The sequence below is a fragment of the Trichomycterus rosablanca genome, chromosome 20, assembly GCF_030014385.1.
Source record: "Trichomycterus rosablanca isolate fTriRos1 chromosome 20, fTriRos1.hap1, whole genome shotgun sequence".
NCBI classification, from domain to species: Eukaryota; Metazoa; Chordata; class Actinopteri; order Siluriformes; family Trichomycteridae; genus Trichomycterus; species Trichomycterus rosablanca.
In genome coordinates this window covers 19316270-19335805 of record NC_086007.1, presented here as the reverse complement: position 1 = coordinate 19335805, position 19536 = coordinate 19316270, and the positions used below count along the sequence as shown (strand labels likewise).

Below are 19536 nucleotides of genomic sequence, written 5' to 3'. Positions count from 1 at the left end.
CAGGGCCCATCCTTCTTGGGTGGTCTGGAGGATACTTTAAATAAGTAGGATTTACACAAATCATACAAACACATAATTAAATGAACTAAAAGTTATAACTGGCAATAAATACATAAATAAATAAATAATAATAATAGAGTTGTTATTCGGTCTAGTCTTCAATAAAGTCTGTAGTGAGTTCTTGTCATTCTTGGTGCAATTATGCCAGACCCGTCACAATTTGGTCCTTGTCAATCTCGCAAAAATTTTTACGCTCGTCCATTTTTCCTGCTTCTAACACATCAACTTTGAGGATAAAATGTTCTTGCTGCCTAATATATCCCACCCACTAACAGGTGCCGTGATGACGAGATAATCAGTGTTATTCACTTCACCTGTCAGTGGTCATAATGTTATGCCTCGTCGGTGTATATTTAACTCAGCCCTAATATTTTCTGAAAACACAGAATAATTTGTTTGGTCCATAGCAACTTCATTCCCACAGCAATTTAAGCAACATTTCTTTGTGATTAGATATCAGCTTCTGTTTCAAATCCTGATACTTTTTGTCAACTGAAACAGTAAATGAACCCACCACACAAAAACTGTTTCCGTAGTATTCTCAGCACAGTGTGTTTGATACTACGTAAGTATTAATAGCACTCACCCTTTCCTGGGAGGTTTGGTAACGGAGGTGCAGGGCTGTAGGGTCCCAGTCTACAGCGATGTAAGTGTTTCCTAGTGATGCTCTGTCCTCGTTACACTCCACTGTGCAGCCTCGACAAAACCTTGCAAAGACAGGACAGCTCTTATCACTCCTTGCACCGGGCATGGGAGCCAAATACTGTATATATAAAACCCCATTAAAAAAAGGACTAACCTGTACCACGGACACCAGGCACACGAGTTCCCATCCTTCTGCACTACCCGCAAGGTAAAAGGATACTGGTAACCCAGGCTGTCATCACTGAAAGACAGAACATATCATAGCATTCAATAAAAATATGGTTACTTGTGTCAGTAAGCCTGCGGAAACATCGACAGCTCATGACAGATGCACTCGTTTTGAGTAATTTGGTTTTTGTAAAAAATAGATTCTTGGTTGCTGGTCATTCCAGTCCAAAACACCAAAAATAGGGATGCAAAACCTCTCATCTTCCAGTTGGCTAGTGCCTGCAGCAGACAAAACTGACCTCTAGTCTGCTAGGTGGGAAAAAACGAACTAAGGTGTGGGGTTATCAACATCTCATACAAATCCACCAAAGCATGGGTGAAAAAGAAGGGATTGGATTACTGTGCACACATCTGCGGGAGTGTGTTAGGCAAATATACACCCTCCTTGGAAACCATCGGGGTCTCCAGCAGCAAATTGGCTACACTACATTGGGAGAAAAAGGGGAAAAAAGACCTCAATAACTACATAACTAATAACTAATCTGACATTCATGGCATTAAACACCAGCATGTTTCTGCTGAGATCACCAGCTCAAGTTCGAATCTCAGGGTCTGCTATCAGCTGACCGGGCGGCTACACAGACACACTGGTTTAAGTGTGGCCTCAGCTGACCGGTTGACGTGGCTGCATATGGAGTGGCTGATCATGGATGGCAGTGTGTGGCTCTCTGCACGCAATATTGTGCCTTTTGAGAACCCACTGTAGCCTACTGCATCTTTTCACCTGCACGGGGCGAGTTCATATGCGGATGAGTTTCGCGCATGGAGAGTCACACACTAATCCCCACTATCCCTCGTCTCTGTGCAGGCGCCATCAATCAGCCAGCATAGATCGTAATTGCATTAGTTACGATGAATACTCTCTAGCATCCTCCCTAAGAACGAGCCAATCACTGTTCGTGTAGGCACCCAGCCCACCGGTAGCACAGCTGAGATTTGAACTAGCAGAAATCTATTTTTAATCAAAATATGCTGTGTAATCAAAAAGTACAGGTGCTAGTCTGGCCTGCTAGTAGTTCAGACCTGTCTCGAAAAAACTTGAGACACATGAGCAACAGAAAACTAGACTTGCAGTATGAAAAACAGCAAAAAAGTGGCTACTCAAATGAAAGGTAATGTCATTCAGTGCTAAACATGCTTCTGTCCTAACTTTTTTGGAACATAAAATTAAACAATATGAGCATATTATACAAAAAGACATTAAGTTATTTAGGGCAAAAAATTATTGATTAACCATTGATTTTGTTTTATTTAGGTTAAATACTATTTGGTTAATATAACAAAAGCTGCACTGACCAATCCTGGGCATGGTTGCTGGCCTCCTGAGGCGGCAAAGGACTGGCCAGACGGGACACCTGGATCCACACAGCATCGTAGAGGTCCTTTTTACTAGTGTGTACTGTACAGGGCACAATAAGAGGCATACCAAACAAACTGGGCCTGTTCTTCTGAGATGACAGGAAGTACAGCTCTGACCGCATCTGAAAGAGTTCCAGTGTTAGCATTAGCAAGGTGGCTAACTAAAACAGAATACTGTCTATTAAATCTGTAACACGTACCATCTTCCTGTGCATGGCTATGATGTAGCCAATAAAAGGGCTGTCCTGGATAGGGGTGGCGTGGCCGTTAGGGATGCCATTGGCGAGGCTCTTTTCTGAGCTGGGGGGCACCGCTGTGTTTGGCATGCCATTAGCCAGACTTTTCTCAGAGCCGCTGCAGACAGGCATGCCAGCTGTACCGTTCAGTATGAGGCCAGGTTTGTCAGAGTGGCCGTTTTGAGCAGAGCCGTTGACCATCAGTGTAGCGTCTAGCCAAAGAATGGTTAAAAAATATAACATAAAAGAGTTTGTGTGGATTCAACAATATAAAAATACTTTTAATCAAAGTGCTTAATAATAAAAAAAAATAAAATAAAAATTCTCACCAACTGGTGCTGGAGAGGTGAGGGAGGTGGGAGAACCAGGCACAGGAATTTCAAACGCACACAAGAAGCCATTTACAGACAGACGCACCTTCTGGTTGTCTTGAGGAAAGTTCTAAAGGCACAAACATTTCTGAATCATTGCCAGTGCTTATACTTTTAAATACAGTGGTACCTTGAAACTCAACGTCAATTGGTTCTGGGAGTGGCGTTGAGTTTAAAAGACATGGAGTTTTAAGGTATTTTTTCCCTAGGAATGTATGAGAAACCTGTTATTGTGTTCCATGGTCTCGTGGAACTGCATATATTTTAGGCTAATGTAAAATAATGGGGTTGTTTTCGACACTTATACACTGACAATAACACAAATATAATATAAAAAACACTGAAATACAATTAAAAACAGTTAAAAATCAATAAAAAATACAATAAAACCTTTCCTTTTTTTTGTTTCCTTGTGCTTTTTAATTAGTGAAGAGAACTTATGAGCAGTAATAAGTAAGAGAGGTTTAATGTTTCTATGTCGTTCTTTTAATACATTAAGTTACATGTTAGACTCTCTCAGTAAAGCTGATTTTCTCAATTTCTCAGAACCCTGAGTTGTAACACAAGTTTAAAAGTGAAACAGGAGAAACACAACTGAGTTGAGTTTAAGGGTACAAATTTCTCGACGAAAAGCGTGGAGTTTCAAAGATTTTGAGTTTAGGGGACGTTGAGTTACAAGGTACTACTGTATTATTATTTAAAGAATGGAAAATTTTAAATAGAAACATTTTATGGGCATTATAGATAGGGTGACCATATTTCCTTTTTTTTCCGGACATGTCCTCTTTTTTGGACCTAAAAAAATTTGTTTTTGTCTCGGTGGGGATCCTTGGGAAGCAGAGTGCATGACCTGCAAAGCTGATAGTACGTGTCAGTATTAAATAAAGGTGCCAGTTCACAAAACACTAAACTGCAGCTATATGAAAGAGTTCGTCAGGTAAAGACCGGGTAACACAGAAGATACTGTTACTGCTGCAGAGGGAGTTTTTGCATTTCACACCATGAAGCATCACAACAGCCACAGATCAATGGACTGCACCTCTGCCTAGTTAAAAAGTTAAAAAAAATTTCTGATTTTGAAACAGCCTAAACATTTTTAAAAGCGCATACTAAAATAGAGGTTATTGGCAACGCCGTGATAGCGCCACATTCTGTTAAAATAGCTCTACTGAACTATTTTGTTTGTTGTTTTTATTGTTTATCCCCACCCCGCCCCCTTGAACCAAACTTTCAACCCAAAGCAGGCATCCGTCTGGCCCATGCTGCCAAGTGCCCTCTTTTTTCCATTTTTACCAAATTTCCTCCCAATTTAGTTGTTTCCAATTATCTGATTGCATTATGCTTCCTCTCTACTGATGCTGATCTCCACCCTGGTTGAGGAGAGCCGAGAGGGACACACGCCCCCTCCGACACGTGCAGTAGCCGACTGCATCTTTTCACCTGCAACAGGGAGAGTTCATATGCGGATCAGCTTTGTGTACGGAGAGCCACACCCTGACCAGCATTATTCCTCGAATCTGTGCAGGCGCCATCAATCAGCCAGTAGAGGTTGTAATTGTATCAGTTATGAGGCACCCGGCCTGAATGAAAAACAAGCCAGCTGTTGTTCGTGTAGGCGCCCACCCTGCCGGATGGCAGAGCTGAGTTTCAAACCGACGAGTTTCACCGTGTTTTACCGCTGCGCCACCTGAGCACCTTAAGTGTCCTCTTTTTTGTAAACCAAAATATGGTCACCCTAATTATAGAGGAATTAGAAATTCTAAAAGAATGTTAATTTTTGGGTGTTTACTTTCACGTGTTAGCACTGTAAGACAATGCAGACAGTAAGAGTGTTGTTACATTTATAATTTCCATATAAATGTAATTATTATAACTATGCTCCTTTACTAATACTAAGCAGCCAACCCTGTTAGCCCCCCTTCCTTCATTGTTATTATGCTCTGTAAAAGGGTCACCACCTTTTACAATGGTACAGAACATAACAATACATGCGTGACTAAGTGTAAGTAGAAACACATTTTAGCGGGTGCTATTTTAGCCACACTTACCTGCTGTGTATGCCAAACCTGCATTAAAAACATCTAAACAGCTCAGTGGGTTCAATTGTGGTACTGAAACAGAGTTTCATTTCTCCTTTATGCCTGGAATTAAATTCTGCCCTAGTTCTGCTGGGCCAATCAACCACAAGTGTGGTTTTGGTAACTAAAAATATCTAGGAACTTCAAGAACAAGAACTCCACACATTGGTGATAAAGTCAAGCGTCAACTAGAACTGTCTAACACAGTGGTGCCAAACCACCGGTACCTGTCCGTGGGTCATTAATGAAGGGGCCGTACAGAAAGAATAGGTTTTGTTAAGTTTTTTTTATTGACAATCACACACTGAAAGCTGTTTTATTTTGGGATTTTCTTTTAATAACATCTGTCTGTCCTCTTGACGCATTTGACACGTACCTATTTCAGTCACGATACCAAAAAATTCAGCCCACAAGCTAGCTAAGATAATCAAAAAACAAATGTCTTAGGGTTCCCACTGATTTTCCATAATTGGTGAGCAGTATTGTTAAGCACTTTGTGTTTTTTTTTTTATTTGAAATTATTTATATACTTTTTGTGCCAACTGCCATCAGACTGCATAACAATAGCAGAATACACAGGGTGTCCTCACACTGATGAGCCTGTTCCCCCCCCCCTACAGATAACTCAAGATCCCCCCTACGCTTTTTCCCAGCACTGGACTCTGTTTCATTAATCACACATATGTATATATTTACATATAGAATATTTAGTGTTTTTATTATATTGTAGTACCATACTGTTATATAATAGTTATTGCACAGAATAGTGAATTTTTTAGTAATTTTCTTATTTTTTATTTTATTCTACTCTATTTTATTTACTCTATTTACTGTACTTACACTGTACTGGAGCTGTTGTAACACTCGAATTTCCCCCATGGGGATCAATAAAGGAATCTTATCTTTTCTTATCTTTTATCTTATATGAAACTGGTCCGTGGTTCAAAAAGGTTGGGGGCCGCTGGTCTAACAAACATCAGCATTGAACTCTTGAGCAGAAGAAGCACATTTTCCAGAGTGATAAATCCCACTCCAGCACCTGGCAGTCTGATAGCACAATCTGGGTTTAGTTGACGCGTGGAGAAACTTAGCGGTCTGAATGAAGAGTGGCAATGATAAAATTTGGTGCCGATAAAAAAAAAAAAATGCTAATAAATATATGGGGACGTTCCCCCTGCTTACGTCATCAGCAATGGCGGCTGCTGGTCTTTCAAAGAGGGGAAGCTCATTGTCGGCTTACATCATAAAATTTGTCAATTTATTTATACATAAATTCTGCCCTCCGTTCCTTTTCAAGAAAATGGCCTGAAATGGGTTGCAGTTTGTCTTTCGACTTCACTCGCAAAATCCGCGATGGGACTGAAGCTCCCAGTGATTAAGTGATGGTGTAGATCTCAAAATAGCTGTCAATCAAAACGGGATTAAGCCTTTCGACTGATCCTCCAATCATCTTGCAGAAGCTCCGCGTCCAGACCCGCCCACAGCTCCATTCACGCCCAGAGACGCTCAGCATCCGGGGGCGGGACAAAATCGTGGCATTTATCCAATGACCGGCGAGTTTCGATGCAATGAAAAAAACCTTTCCATGCAGCCCCATTGAAGTGAATAGACGCTCAGCTTCTACGGGCAAATGCAATGACGCTACGGGAATGTATGAGAAGTTCGAGTCAGTCGATTTGTGATAAGTAGCTGATTCTGAACGAACTCGTCTTCGAGATGAACGTGTTCTAACGTATTTGTAGTCAATGAAATGTTAACACAACTGTACATATTTGACCATTTAATTTTTGACATTTTAGGGGAAGCTGAGCTTCCCTTGCAGTCTTAGAGAAATCGCCACTGGTCATCAGCCATGGGAGTGCGGTATCCTAAGATGCAGTGTGCCCATGGCCGAAACATTAATAAGGGTTAAAACATCATGTTTTACACTTTGGTTTCTGCACTTTCTCTTGACAGTGAGCTGAACAAGCGCATTGGCAAGGCCTCTACAACCATGTCCAGATTGGCGAAGAGAGTGTGGAACAACAGAAAGCTGATGGAACACACCGAGATCCAAGTTTACAGAGCATGTGTAGTGAGCACACTCCTGTATGGCAGCGAAACTTGGACTCTACGAGCCAGACAAGAACAGCAGCTCAACGCCTTCCACATGCGCTGCCTTCGCCGCATCTTCAACATCACCTGGCAGGACAGGGTGCCCAATACCACGGTCCTCGAGAGGGCTGGCACCCCCAGCGTGTTCACCCTACTGAAGCAACGATGGCTGCGCTGGCTTGGACATGTTGTCCAGATGGACGAGGGGGGCATTGCTAGAGACCTCTTGTATGGAGAGCTGGCCGAAGGAAAGCGTCCCACGGGCAGGCCTCAGCAACGCTATAAGGACGTCTGTAAAAGAGACCTGAAAGCCTTGGACATCAATCTCAACACGTGGGAAGCCCTGGCCACCGGGCGATCATCCTGGAAGCATTAGAGAGGATCTCTCTAAGTTTGAAAAGGAAATAGCTCAACAGACAGAGGTAAAAAAAGGTCACACCCTCTAATATTTGGTTGGACCGCCTTTAGCTTTGATTACGGCACGCATTCGCTGTGGCATCGTTTCCACAAGCTTCTGCCCCAAGATCTTGTATTGATGATGGGAGATTTGAACCACTGCGCAAAGTCTTCTCCAGCACATCCCAAAGATCTGGACTCTGTGGTGGCCAATCCATGTGTGAAAATGATGTCTCATGCTCCCTGAACCACTCTTTCACAATTTGAGCTCGATGAATCCTGGCATTGTCATCTTGGAATATGCCCGTGCCATCAGGGAAGAAAAAAATCCATTGATGGAATAACCTGGTGGTTCAGTATATTCAGGTAGTCAGCTGACCTCATTCTTTGGGCACATAACGTTGCTGAACCTAGACCTGACCGACTGCAGCAACCCCAGATCATAGCACTGCCCCCACAGGCTTGTACGATAGGCACTAGGCATGATGGGTGCATCACTTCAGCCGCCTCTCTTCTTACCCTGATGCGCCCATCACTCTGGAACAGAAGTCGTTTTTGCCGGTTAGCCTCACTGACAAGTGGTTTTCTTAAGGCTACACAGCTGTTTAGTCCCAATCCCTTGAGTTTCCTTCGCATTGTGTGTGTGGAAATGCTCTTACTTTCACTATTAAACATGTCCCTGAGTTCTACTCTAGCTTATCTACCATTTGATTTCACCAAACGTTTAAGTGATCGCCGATCACGATCATTCAAGATTCTTTTCCGACCACATTCCTTCCTCGAAGATGATGTTTCCCCCACTGTCCTTCCACTTTTTAATAATGCGTAGGACAGTTCTTAACCTGATTTTAGTCATTTCAGCTTCTCCTTAGATGTTTTCTCTGCTTGATGCATGATAATAATCTGACCCTTCTGAAACAGATGAACATCTTTTCCATGACCACAGGATGTCTTTCCACATGGTTGTTAAACAAATGAGAAGCTACTCACTGCATCAGTTAGACTTAAATACAGTGGGGTCAAAAAGTATTTAGTCAGCCACTGATTGTGCAAGTTCTCCTACTTAGAAAGATGAGAGAGGTCTGTAATTTTCATCATAGGTACACTTCAACTATGAGAGACAAAATGAGGAAAAAAAATCCAGGAAATCACATGTATAGACTAGAATAGTAACTACATGTGTGCCTCACTGCCTTATAGCCCAAACTCTCACCTAATGCTGAGTTTCAGATACAATACAGGAACCACCAAAACAGATCAACCATGAACTAGAACAAAGGTGAAGCAGTGAAGCAAGCTAGACATCGCTGTGGGTTTAGAGACCGCAACTGCTTTAAATTTGTCCATGTCATCAGCAAGGAGTCAACTTCAGGTCAGGGGATATGCTTTTTTAAAACGGTAATAGAAGACTGTTTCATGTATCTTTTAGATGGGTGAAGTCAAACTAACCCTATGTACGGTATATGGGTGCAAAGAAGTCGTACCAACTTTTTAATGCCATCAGCAAAAAATGTTGCACTGCTACTCTCACATCATCATCACATGAAAATCTTCTTCCTCTTAAAGCTTCTTTGAACGTCCAAAATAGTGGAAATCAGATGGCGCCCAATTTTTTCCCTAATCTAGTCGTATCCTAGTCGTATTACCCTGATTACGTTACGCTTCACCTCTACAGATACGACCCTCCACTGCTGACTGAGGAGCTTCGCAACTGACACACGCCCCCTCCGACACGTGTGCAGTACCGACTGCACCTTTTCACCTGCACGAGGCGAGTTCATATGCGAATCAGCTTTGTGCACGGAGAGCCACACCCTGATCAGCATTATTCCCCAACTCTGCACATGTGCCATCAATTTATGAGGAACCCTGGTCCGGCTTGTCCCACCCTGTGAACAACAGCCAATCGTTGTTCATACAGCCGCCCAGCCCAGCCGGATGGCAGAGCTGAGATCTGATACGATGTATTTGAAATCCCAGCTCTGTGTGCTGGCGTATTTTACCGCTGTGCCACCTGAGCGGCAGTGCGGAAACTTTTTGAAGATCCTTCGTGTGTAAGTTCATTCACCCATTTGCTACTGGCCCGACCTGTCTGCACAAAGTGGCCCTTGGGCCGAAAAGTTTGCCCACCCCTGCTTTACACCATCAAATTACTGTAGGGAAACTTAAAAAAAATGCTGGGATCAGTTGCTGGTATGTAAACTTTTGACTTTCCAACACTCACAAACAAAGAAGTCACGTTCTTTAACCTTATTTGCATATTAAATAAATACATTTTTATTTATTTTCAGTGTAAAACTCACCTTAATGTTGGAAGAGTGGACCTCAGCCAAGAGGATCTGGTCCGGCTTTAAGCTGCACAGCTCACTCAGCTGCTTCTTCAGACCCGTGTACTTCTCGTCCATGTTCAAACGGAGACCAAAGCGCACCGGTGTTGAACCATCCAGCTTAATGACTGGAAAGCACGCAGACACACGAGTGAGTCTCATCTCAGTCAGAAACTTTCAGAGCTTTTAAAGTTTAGCTGTGACTCACCTGTGATCTCGAGGTGCATGGAGCTGTCCATGGGAAGGGGCAGGGAGAGGAAGTTAAAGGGGTCGAAGCGAGCGCTGATGTGGCCGCATGTCTTACACTTGACCTGGGATTTGAGCTGGCCGTGAAACAGGTCCACCACAATGGAACGGTTTCTCCTGAGGTGATTCTCCCATGCCTACAAACACACACAGACAATGGAGTTAATGCTAGTTTAAATAAATAGTATCAAGGTACCATAAACTTTTAGTAACGTGTCCTTCTCCTCTGACCTCTGTGTTACAACAGAGGTGCTCATTTCAGTATTAGCTAACCACAGAACCTGTCTCAACGTCTCCTGTTCCCCCTCTAAATGTCAACAATCCCAACACCAGAGGTGGAAAGAGTACTAAAATACTGTACTCAAGTAAAAGTACTATTACTTTAATGAAATTTTACTTAAGTATGAGTAAAGTTACTAGTCTAAAAATTTACTCAAGTAAAAAGTAACTCGTTTAAAATGAGTAAACGTTACTTAGTTACTTTTTTAACAGCAGGGGGGGTCTCTTCTGTGTAATGCAAACAGGACAATTGGATATAAATCTCACAATAGTTGTTTTTAATTAAAATATAATAGAAAAAAACATGTTAATACAACATTTAAAACATTTAGGGATGTGTCTTGTGTCATTTTAGTCCCATAAAACTTTTTCAAACTGTATAACCACTAGTGATGTGTCGTAGAATGATTCGATTCTATTGAACGGCCCTTTAAAATGAAACAAAGGAACCGAGTCGCGCTTCTGGGAGTCGTTTTATATATATATATATATATATATATATACGGCTCTTTAAAAGGAACCGAGCCAAAAGATCCGACTCTCCATTGCAAAATTTACTGCAGCAGTTTCCCAGACGCGATTTTTTTAGCGTTTTTATTTACTCAGTAACGGATGTTATTTAAAATGTAGCGAATTACAATTCTTAATACAAAACATACTTAAGTAAAAGTAAAATTACAGGCTGTAAAATCTACTTTAAAAAGTACAAGTACACAAAAAAAACTACTCAATTACAGTAACGCGAGTAAATGTAACTCGTTACTTTCCACCTCTGCCCAACACCCATTAAAATCATTAAAATTACACTAGGCTTGGACATAGGCTCACATCCTCACGTACACCTGTCATCTCTATCTATTTAAACTCCCTCCTTCATACAATAAACTGGAAGTTTACTCTGACGGTCTGTGTGATGAGTTTTTTTTCCTGTGCACACTCTTTTTCTCTCAAACTCATACATAGCAGCAAATGACACTGGATTAGAGGATCTGAACAGCATCATTTCTTTAAGATCTCAAGCCCTAGGCAAAGGTTTGACATCCCTGATCGATTCAGTGTAAAGACAGGAATACAGGTTTGTTATCTATGGTGAATAATTGAACTATAGAAACTATAGAAAATGACCACCCCAGTCTACAAACCTCATTTCTGGGAATAAAACAAAAATATGATTTGTTAATGCTCTTGAAACTTCGATCGGGCACTGTGTATGGAGGGCCACACCCCTCTCAGCATTATTCCTCAGCCCTGTGCAGCCTCTGGTGCGCTGGCGTACTTTACCCCTGCGCCACCTGAGTGGCTTCTATGGTGAATTATTGAACTTATTTCCACTTTAAACATCAACATACTATAAAAAACAACCACCCCTGGTCTATCTATAAACCCCATTTCTGGAAAACTTGGGGCATTTTATAACTTTAACTGATCAAGGTACATGGAAACTATTTCTATTTTTTCCTGACAAACTTAATAGAATTTGGTAAATATAAACAAATTTTGAATTAAGTCTGCAATACATTGAAAGAAAATTGGGACAGAGGCATGTTCACACACATTTCACACTCAGTTTTGCAAGTGTGTTTTTTTTTTTTTTCATTCTTGCTTGATAGGAGAAGCTGCTCAACAGTCTGCGATCCTCCTCATGCTGCACCATACATATGTTTTCAATAGCAGACAGATCTGGACTGCAGACCAGGCCAGGCAAGTACACACACTCTGTTTCTACAAAGCCACACTGTTGTACCATGTGCAGAATGGGGCCTAGCGTTATATTGCTGAAATAATCATGAACTTCCCAGGAAAAGATTCAGGTTTTACTTCACGCCCTGGAGGTGTTTCGACAGAGCACCTTCAGTCACAGACTGATTCCTCCCAAATGCAGGACTGAACGCTACAGGAAATCTTTCCTTACAACTGCAATCAGACTGTTCAACAACTCATAATAATTTAAAATAATTCATAATAATTTATAATAAATACCTTCTTTTTGTATGCTATGCATGCACCATAAGACCAATGTTTACATACCTAATAAATACCTACATTTTGTATGCTATGCATGCACCATAAAAGTGTTTACATGTACTGTATATAGAATCATACTGTAAATTTTTATTTTTATTGCTTGTTTTTATACTGTTAGTGAATGTTGTATGTATGCAAGAAGTTGTCTGATGTGAGCTGCTGTAATAAAGAAATTTTCTGCAAAGGATCAATAAAGTATCTATCCATCCATCCATCCATCCATCCATCCATCCATCCATCTAATGTTGATGGTACCTTCAAGTCACCCATGCTGAGGGTACTGATGGCAGATTGCTTTTGCATCTTTTGCTGATAACAGTCTGGATAATCCTTTTAAATTTTTTGCCGAAATGTTGATTTATTTGAGCACAGCACACATTTCCAGTGTCTTTCGGTCCATCTGAGGTAAGTTTGGTGCCCAGAGAACCCAGACAGAATTACCGTATGACTTTCCCTTTGTGTAAGAGAGTTTTAGGTTGCATTTCTTGATGCAGCATCAATGTTACTGTTAAAAAGTGAAATCCCAATAAGGTTCCAACTGCTTTAAGCAGCTAGTTCACTAACAAGTTTCCATTTGATAGCATTAATTTCCAGGTCCACCTTAGTTTGTTAGTAGTTTGAGCAACTGGTATTGTTCAAAAGTTAACTGGGGCGCCGGATATTCCGCTTGCACACCAGAACCGAGTTTCTGAACTCCCCGGTTCGAAACTTGGTGTTGCCACCGGTCGGCTGGGTGCCATCTAGCGGGCATAATTGGCAGTGCCTGCTACAGATACTAATTGGCCACCGTATCTGCAGGGTGAGGGCCGGACTATGTGTGGGTGGGTGGGCCTTCATATGCTGTGTAAGGACCCTGATTGGCGGAAGAGACGCCTGTGCAGAATGCATGGGCGAGAAGAGGAGGGCTGTACACGTGTCGGAAGAGGCATGTACATCGACGTGCTCTCCTCGGATGCAATCTGGTATCTCTCAGCAGCGGAAGACAAAATTGAGTGCGCTAAATCGGGAGGAAAATGGGGAGAAAATGCATTAAAAAAAAAACTAAATTACTAAATCACAGGGAATCTTGTCACCCAATATTTACACAAGCCTGAAGCAGCAAAAAGCTTATTAAATTATTTGTAAAGCTTTAATTTTAAATAAGCAAAATTTCCTACAAACTGTTATTACCCGTGGCATTGTTACACAACAAGAAAACAAGTCACAGGTCTTATTTAAATATGTTTTATAAATTGTTCCAACATGTATTTGTATTTGTTAATGTATTTGCTGTTCCTCCACCAGTACTAGGAAACGTGCTGAAATGTCTGTTTATTTCAGGAATATATACAGCATGCGACAGACACCGTGAATAAAAATGAGATTGTATTCCTTTAGGCACCACAGGGTGCGGCACTTTTTATGCACTTGCTACAAGCAACCTGCTGTCTTTTCATTAGTGCTGCATCAATAAAGCGCATTAAGGCTCATCAACCCCCGAGAGTAGATTTCAGCTCGAGAAGTGATTTTCTCAGAGCTTTCTTAATCACTCAGTCACGGGCCTCTGTGAATCAGAGTTAAGCACATGGAGGCAGCAAGACGTGGAAATCGCTTCGAACTGACCTCTGTGGCCACTTCTGCGTCCGGCCGGCCGTCGCTGTCCTTCAGCTCTACGTAGGGTTTCTCGTGGACGCGATTCAGGTCCTCGTGGAGTCCGTCCAACAGGAATGCCAGCAGCTCCTGAGAGTCCTGCTGCTGGAAGCCGTTGAATCTCGGTGCGTACTTTGCTATCGTCCACTAGATCGTAAAAGACAGACAAATTAGTGTGTGTACTGTCAATGTCGACATGTCCATAACATTTTTTCTTTGTTGCATTTTTTGTCCCCTTTTTCTCACCCTTTAGCGCGTCCAATTACCCATTGTGCATCGTGCTTCCTCTCTTTCTGTGCCAAACTCTGCCCTGACCGAGGAGATCGAAGCTAACCCACATCCCCTCCGAAACATGAGCAGCAGCCGCCTGCATTTTTTCACCTACACATTGACGAGTGTTGCACCACCTAGCGGAGAGACACACCCTAAGAGCACTCCTACCTCATCTCCTGTGCAGGCGCCTCTAATCAGCCGGCAGAGGTCGTAACTGCACCATTCTGACGGAGACAAACCCACTTCCGGCCCTTTGTCCCGCCCCCCAACTGAGCAACCGGCCAATCGTTGTTCATGTAGCCACTCAGCCTCGAGCCAGTAAGGCAGAGCTGGATTCGATACCATGTATCCGGAATACAGCTCTGGTTGCAGCGCGTGTTTTATTACTGCTGCGCCACCTGAGCGGCTTAACATGTCCATAACATTTAATTCAAATGTATAAAGTAACCTGTTCAGAATACATTAAAACACCTACATTACTGGTTGCCAGTTTTTGTTTTTAAAAGCTTCTGCAGAATTGTTAACTACAGTGGATTAAAAAAGTTAATGTGACGTATAATCTGTGTAATCCAGTTACAAAAAACAAACTAAAATAGTTTAAAGGGAAAAAAACGAATAAAAAATGTGGCTGCATAATGGTGCACACCCTCTTATAACTGGGGATGTAGCAGTGTTCAGAATGAACCAATCACATCACAATGTTTTGAGTTGGAGGAAAGAAAATGGGGAGAGTTTCGGATCTGTTTTATGCGATAGCAACACCAGTTCAAACAGTTCATGCAGCTTTTATTTTTTCTATTTATTTATGCATTTTCATCCATTTTCTCCCAATTTAGCGTAGTCAATTTGTCCTCCGCTGCTGGGGGATCCCTGAATGCATTTGAGGAGGGTGTATTTCCTGCTCACGCCTCCACCGACCCATGTGCAGTCTGAGCGGACCTCTTCTTTGCATAGGGTCCTTACACAGTGTTTGAAGACCCCACCAACATAGTCCGGTCATCCCGGCCTAGCAGACACAGTGGCCAATTAGTGTCTGCTGCAGACACTGTCAATTATGCCCGCTAGATGGCACCCAGCCGACCGGTGGCAATGCCGAGTTTCAAACCGAGGAGTTCAGAATCTTGGCACTGGTGTGCTAGAGGAATATCTCGCCGCCACCTGGGCGCCCCAAGCAGCTTTTTAAAAACCTGCTGAATAGAGGGACAACTTTATTCTTAAGTCTAAAAGTTTGGACATCCCTGTGTTAAATAGTAATCAGTACAAACCTGTTGTCAATTAAGGTGACTCTGATTATCATCATATAAAGTTCAGCTGCATCAAAGAGATCTCAGTGTTGAAAGGTATCAGTCAAAAGAAGCGTACAATGTACCATGGAACACAGTGAAGAAGGTCATCAGCAAGTGGATAAAATATGGTACAGCAGTGACATTACCAAGAACTGGACGTCCCTCCAAAACTTATAAAAAGACAAGAAGAAAACTGGTACAGGAAGCTGCCAAGAGGCCTACAGCAACATTAAAGGAGCTGGTAAAGTACTGGTTGTGACAGCAATCATACATTATTAATAATACATTATTAATATGTATGGGCTGTGGAGTAGATGTCAAGAAAAGAATCCAAGCCCAGCTAAACATTGCCAAAAACAATTGGGAAAATGTTTTTGCGAAAAGGTTGAATTTTTTGGGCGTAATCCCAACGCTAGGCATCCCCAAAAGAGCACCATGCCTACAGTGAAGCATGGTGGTGGCAGCATTATGCTTTGAGTTTGTTTTTCTTCGACTTATTTTTTTTTTTACATCACATTAGCCTTAGCGTAACCCTTTTTGCCCATGCATTCCGCACAACCAGGGTCCTTACACAGTGTTCGAAGACCCCACCAACATAGTCCGGTCACCCCGCCCTAGCAGAAACTGTCAATTATCCTCGCTAAATGGCGCCCAGCCGATTGGTGGCAATGTCGAGTTTCAAACCGAAGAGTTCTGAGGAATCTTGGCGCTGGTGTGCTAGTGGAATATCCCGCTGTGCCACCTGGGTGCCAAAAGTGCTTATTTTGAAATACATTTACTTCAAAAGATTTGATGAAAAGTACATTAAATGATGGTTGTCAAAAGTTAAATTCTATTTAAACTTGCCTACTTCACCCAGCCAGGCAAGTAGTCAAGCCAGGCTGAGACAATCCACCTACTACACGCATATACTTATTATTTTTGTATGCAACCCCACTGGGTTATAATCACAGCTCATATATAAACAGACAACTGGCCCATATATGATTGCATAATAACATTTAAACAAGGCAGAAACCCACCCTGAGCTTTAAAGGTGCGATGTTTTTCTGTGTTCCACTCCACAGTTCCTGTACCAAATCTCCATAGCATTTAGCCATATGTCCTCTCATTCCTAAAGGATTGGTTCTGTCAGGGTAAGAGAAGCAGATACAAGTCTGTCAATCACCAAACCAAGACCTGACAAACATTATAACAGAGTATTTAGGACAGGCTTTTGGTACTTCACCTGTTCAGCTCATAGAGGTGTCGTCCTGTGATAAAGTAGTCCGTGAGGGGCTTGGTGTTGCTCACACACTGAATACTGGAGTTCATAAAGCATGTATTACCCAGGTTACTTAGGCCTGTGGCACCTTTCTCTGTAGGAACTGGAAGGGTAATCAAGACACAATTCAACCTTTAATACACAGATCAGCCATAACATTAAAACCACCTCACACTGTCCATTTTATCAGCTCCATTTGCCATATAGAAGCACTTTGTAGTTCTACAATTACTGACTGTAGTACATCTATTCTCTACATACGGTTTTAGCCTGCTTTCACCCTGTTCTTCAATGGTCAGGACCCCCCACAGAGCAGGTATTATTTTGGTGGTGGATCATTCTCAGTACTGCAGTGACACTGACATGGTGGTGGTGTGTTAGTGTGTGTTGTGCTGGTATGAGTGGATCAGACACAGCAGCGCTGATGCTGGAGTTTTTAAATACCGTGTCCACTCACTGTCAGACACTCCTACCTAGTTGGTTCACCTTGTAGATGTAAAGTCAGAGACGATCGCTCATCTATTGCTGCTGTTTGAGTTGGTCATCTTCTAGACCTTCATCAGTGGTCACAGAACGCTGCCCATGGAGTGCTGTTGGCTGGATATTTTTGGTTGGTGGACTATTCTCAGTCCAGCAGTGACAGTGTGGTGTTTAAAAACTCCATATGTGCTGCTGTGTCTGATCCACTCATACCAGCACAACACACACTAACACACCACCATCAGGTCAGTGTCAGTGCAGTGCTGAGAATGATCCACCACCTAAATAATACCTGCTCTGTGTTGGTCCTGTGGGGATCCTTTTATATGGTAAGTAGAGCTGATAAAATGGACAGTGAGTGTAGAAACAAGGAGGTGGTTTTAATGTTATGCCTGATCGGTGTATGTTATTTGTAATGAAATTAGTCCAACTTGAAAATCCCAGGTCAGTGACACGAGTCCTTCCACAGACATTTAATTTTACCTTTGTGTCTGTCGATTTTGCCGCTGTTGGCAATGAAGGACATTTCTTCCGGCCAGCTCATGTCTTTGTTTCGAACTGATGAGAAAATAACATGAGAATTTAGTATTTTGTTCCTGCAGAAGCTGATGAATCTTTAAAAGAGAAATACGATTCAAGACATACCTTCAATTATTAAATGCTGCTCATCTTCAATATTCAAACTTGCTAAAGTGTGATCTTCATCATCAAGAAGTGTGAGGTAATTCTACAGAAAAAAATAAACATAACATGCACACAGATTTTAATTTATTAATAATATCCGTTACAGTACTTTCCCAAAGACACGGAAATATCGGCATTTCAGAATCTCCCAGTCCAACCTCACCAAACACACTGATGTAAGTTAAGAATGATTAACAAAGTAACAGAAGACATGTCCATCATTTCTAAAAACTCACCTGCCAACAAATATTTCTACAGCCAACTTCTGTGTTACACCGGCAGAAAAAAGATTCATGGTGTTGAGGAAAATGCACGTCTTTAATGTTTAAAAAGATAATGTTTAAAAAATTATTTCTTTGCTTTTTCTGATGTTGACTTTTTTCAGCTTTTCATGGATGATTTTTATTAAGCTGCAGCTTCAAGTTGACATATAATTTAGAAATGGTGTTTTCTTAAAATAAGAATACCAATATTTTTGAGTTTAAAACATGCCAATCAGGGACTAGATACAGCCCAAACAAGATTATTTAAATACAGCTTATTTCGATCTAATCAAATGGTTGAGCAAAACATTAAAGGGTTAAAAGTGCCACACGTTTTGTTAAACTCTCTTTTGAGTTTTGCTTCAAATTAATTCTGGCAAAATTCAGTGGTTATATATCTATATCTATGATTTGAATTTTTAACCCAAATCAAAAAATTTTGGGACAGTATAGAAAATGCAAACAAAATAGACGCAGTGTTCCTTACATTTACATCCACTCCTATTTCATCTTATATGAATCCAAAACATTTCATTTTTTGTCTGGTCAACTTCATTTCAATTCTTAACATAACATACACATACATTCATTTTAAGCCTACAACAAAAAAGTTGGAACAGGGCAATTTAGGGCTAGTAATGAGGTAAAAAAAAAAAAAAAAAAAAAACACTAAATAATGATGTGATTTTAATAAGTAATGTTAACAGCTGATTGTAGTCATGAATTGGCACAAATCATGTTCAGCTGGAAGGACGAAAACAGGTTAATTGTTAAGGTGGTTTTAACAATCTTCAAAAATTTTGACCGCTTCCGTTTATACTAACAGCATTTACTTTTACTTCTACTTTTAATACTTAAGTACATTTAATATCAGAAAATTACTTTTGATACCTAAGTACATTAAACATCAGATACTTTTAGACTTTTACTCAAGTAATATTATAAATAGTGACTTTTACTTCTATCAAAGTAAATTTCTGGTAAGATACTTGTACTTTTACTCAAGTATGGCCTTCAGGTACTTTATACACCACTGGGAAAAACCCCATTTCAGTAAAAGTTGAGACATGTAAAATGCAATAAAAGCAGAATTTGTGCTTTGTTAGTTTTCTACCTACAATACAAGCGCCCAGATACTCACGTGCAGGTAATGTACTGTGACAAATTAACATGCAGTTACTATATCAGTGTCATCACTGCACTATAAATGATCAGTAGTGATTCTAGAATGGTCCCTTATTACTAATACAGAAGTGGCTAATTGCATATAACAGATGAGCTTCAGTCAGTAATTGTGTACCAACAAAAAAAAC

The 19536-nt window shown here is 41.3% G+C and overlaps 1 protein-coding gene across 1 annotated transcript in view; it reads right to left on the bottom strand.

The window, feature by feature from the left end:
• usp32 (ubiquitin specific peptidase 32) overlaps positions 1–19536 on the bottom strand; it is a 151568-nt gene that overhangs the window by 11192 nt on the left and 120840 nt on the right. The window contains exons 18-29 of the mRNA XM_063016647.1: positions 17922–18003; positions 17760–17834; positions 16761–16899; positions 16555–16660; positions 13947–14120; positions 10003–10177; positions 9771–9922; positions 2858–2969; positions 2493–2740; positions 2230–2414; positions 860–946; positions 647–767 (exon numbers count right to left, since the gene is read on the bottom strand). Of these exons, the coding sequence (XP_062872717.1) occupies positions 647–767; positions 860–946; positions 2230–2414; positions 2493–2740; positions 2858–2969; positions 9771–9922; positions 10003–10177; positions 13947–14120; positions 16555–16660; positions 16761–16899; positions 17760–17834; positions 17922–18003 (1656 nt within the window). The remainder of the gene's footprint in view (positions 1–646; positions 768–859; positions 947–2229; positions 2415–2492; positions 2741–2857; positions 2970–9770; positions 9923–10002; positions 10178–13946; positions 14121–16554; positions 16661–16760; positions 16900–17759; positions 17835–17921; positions 18004–19536) is intronic.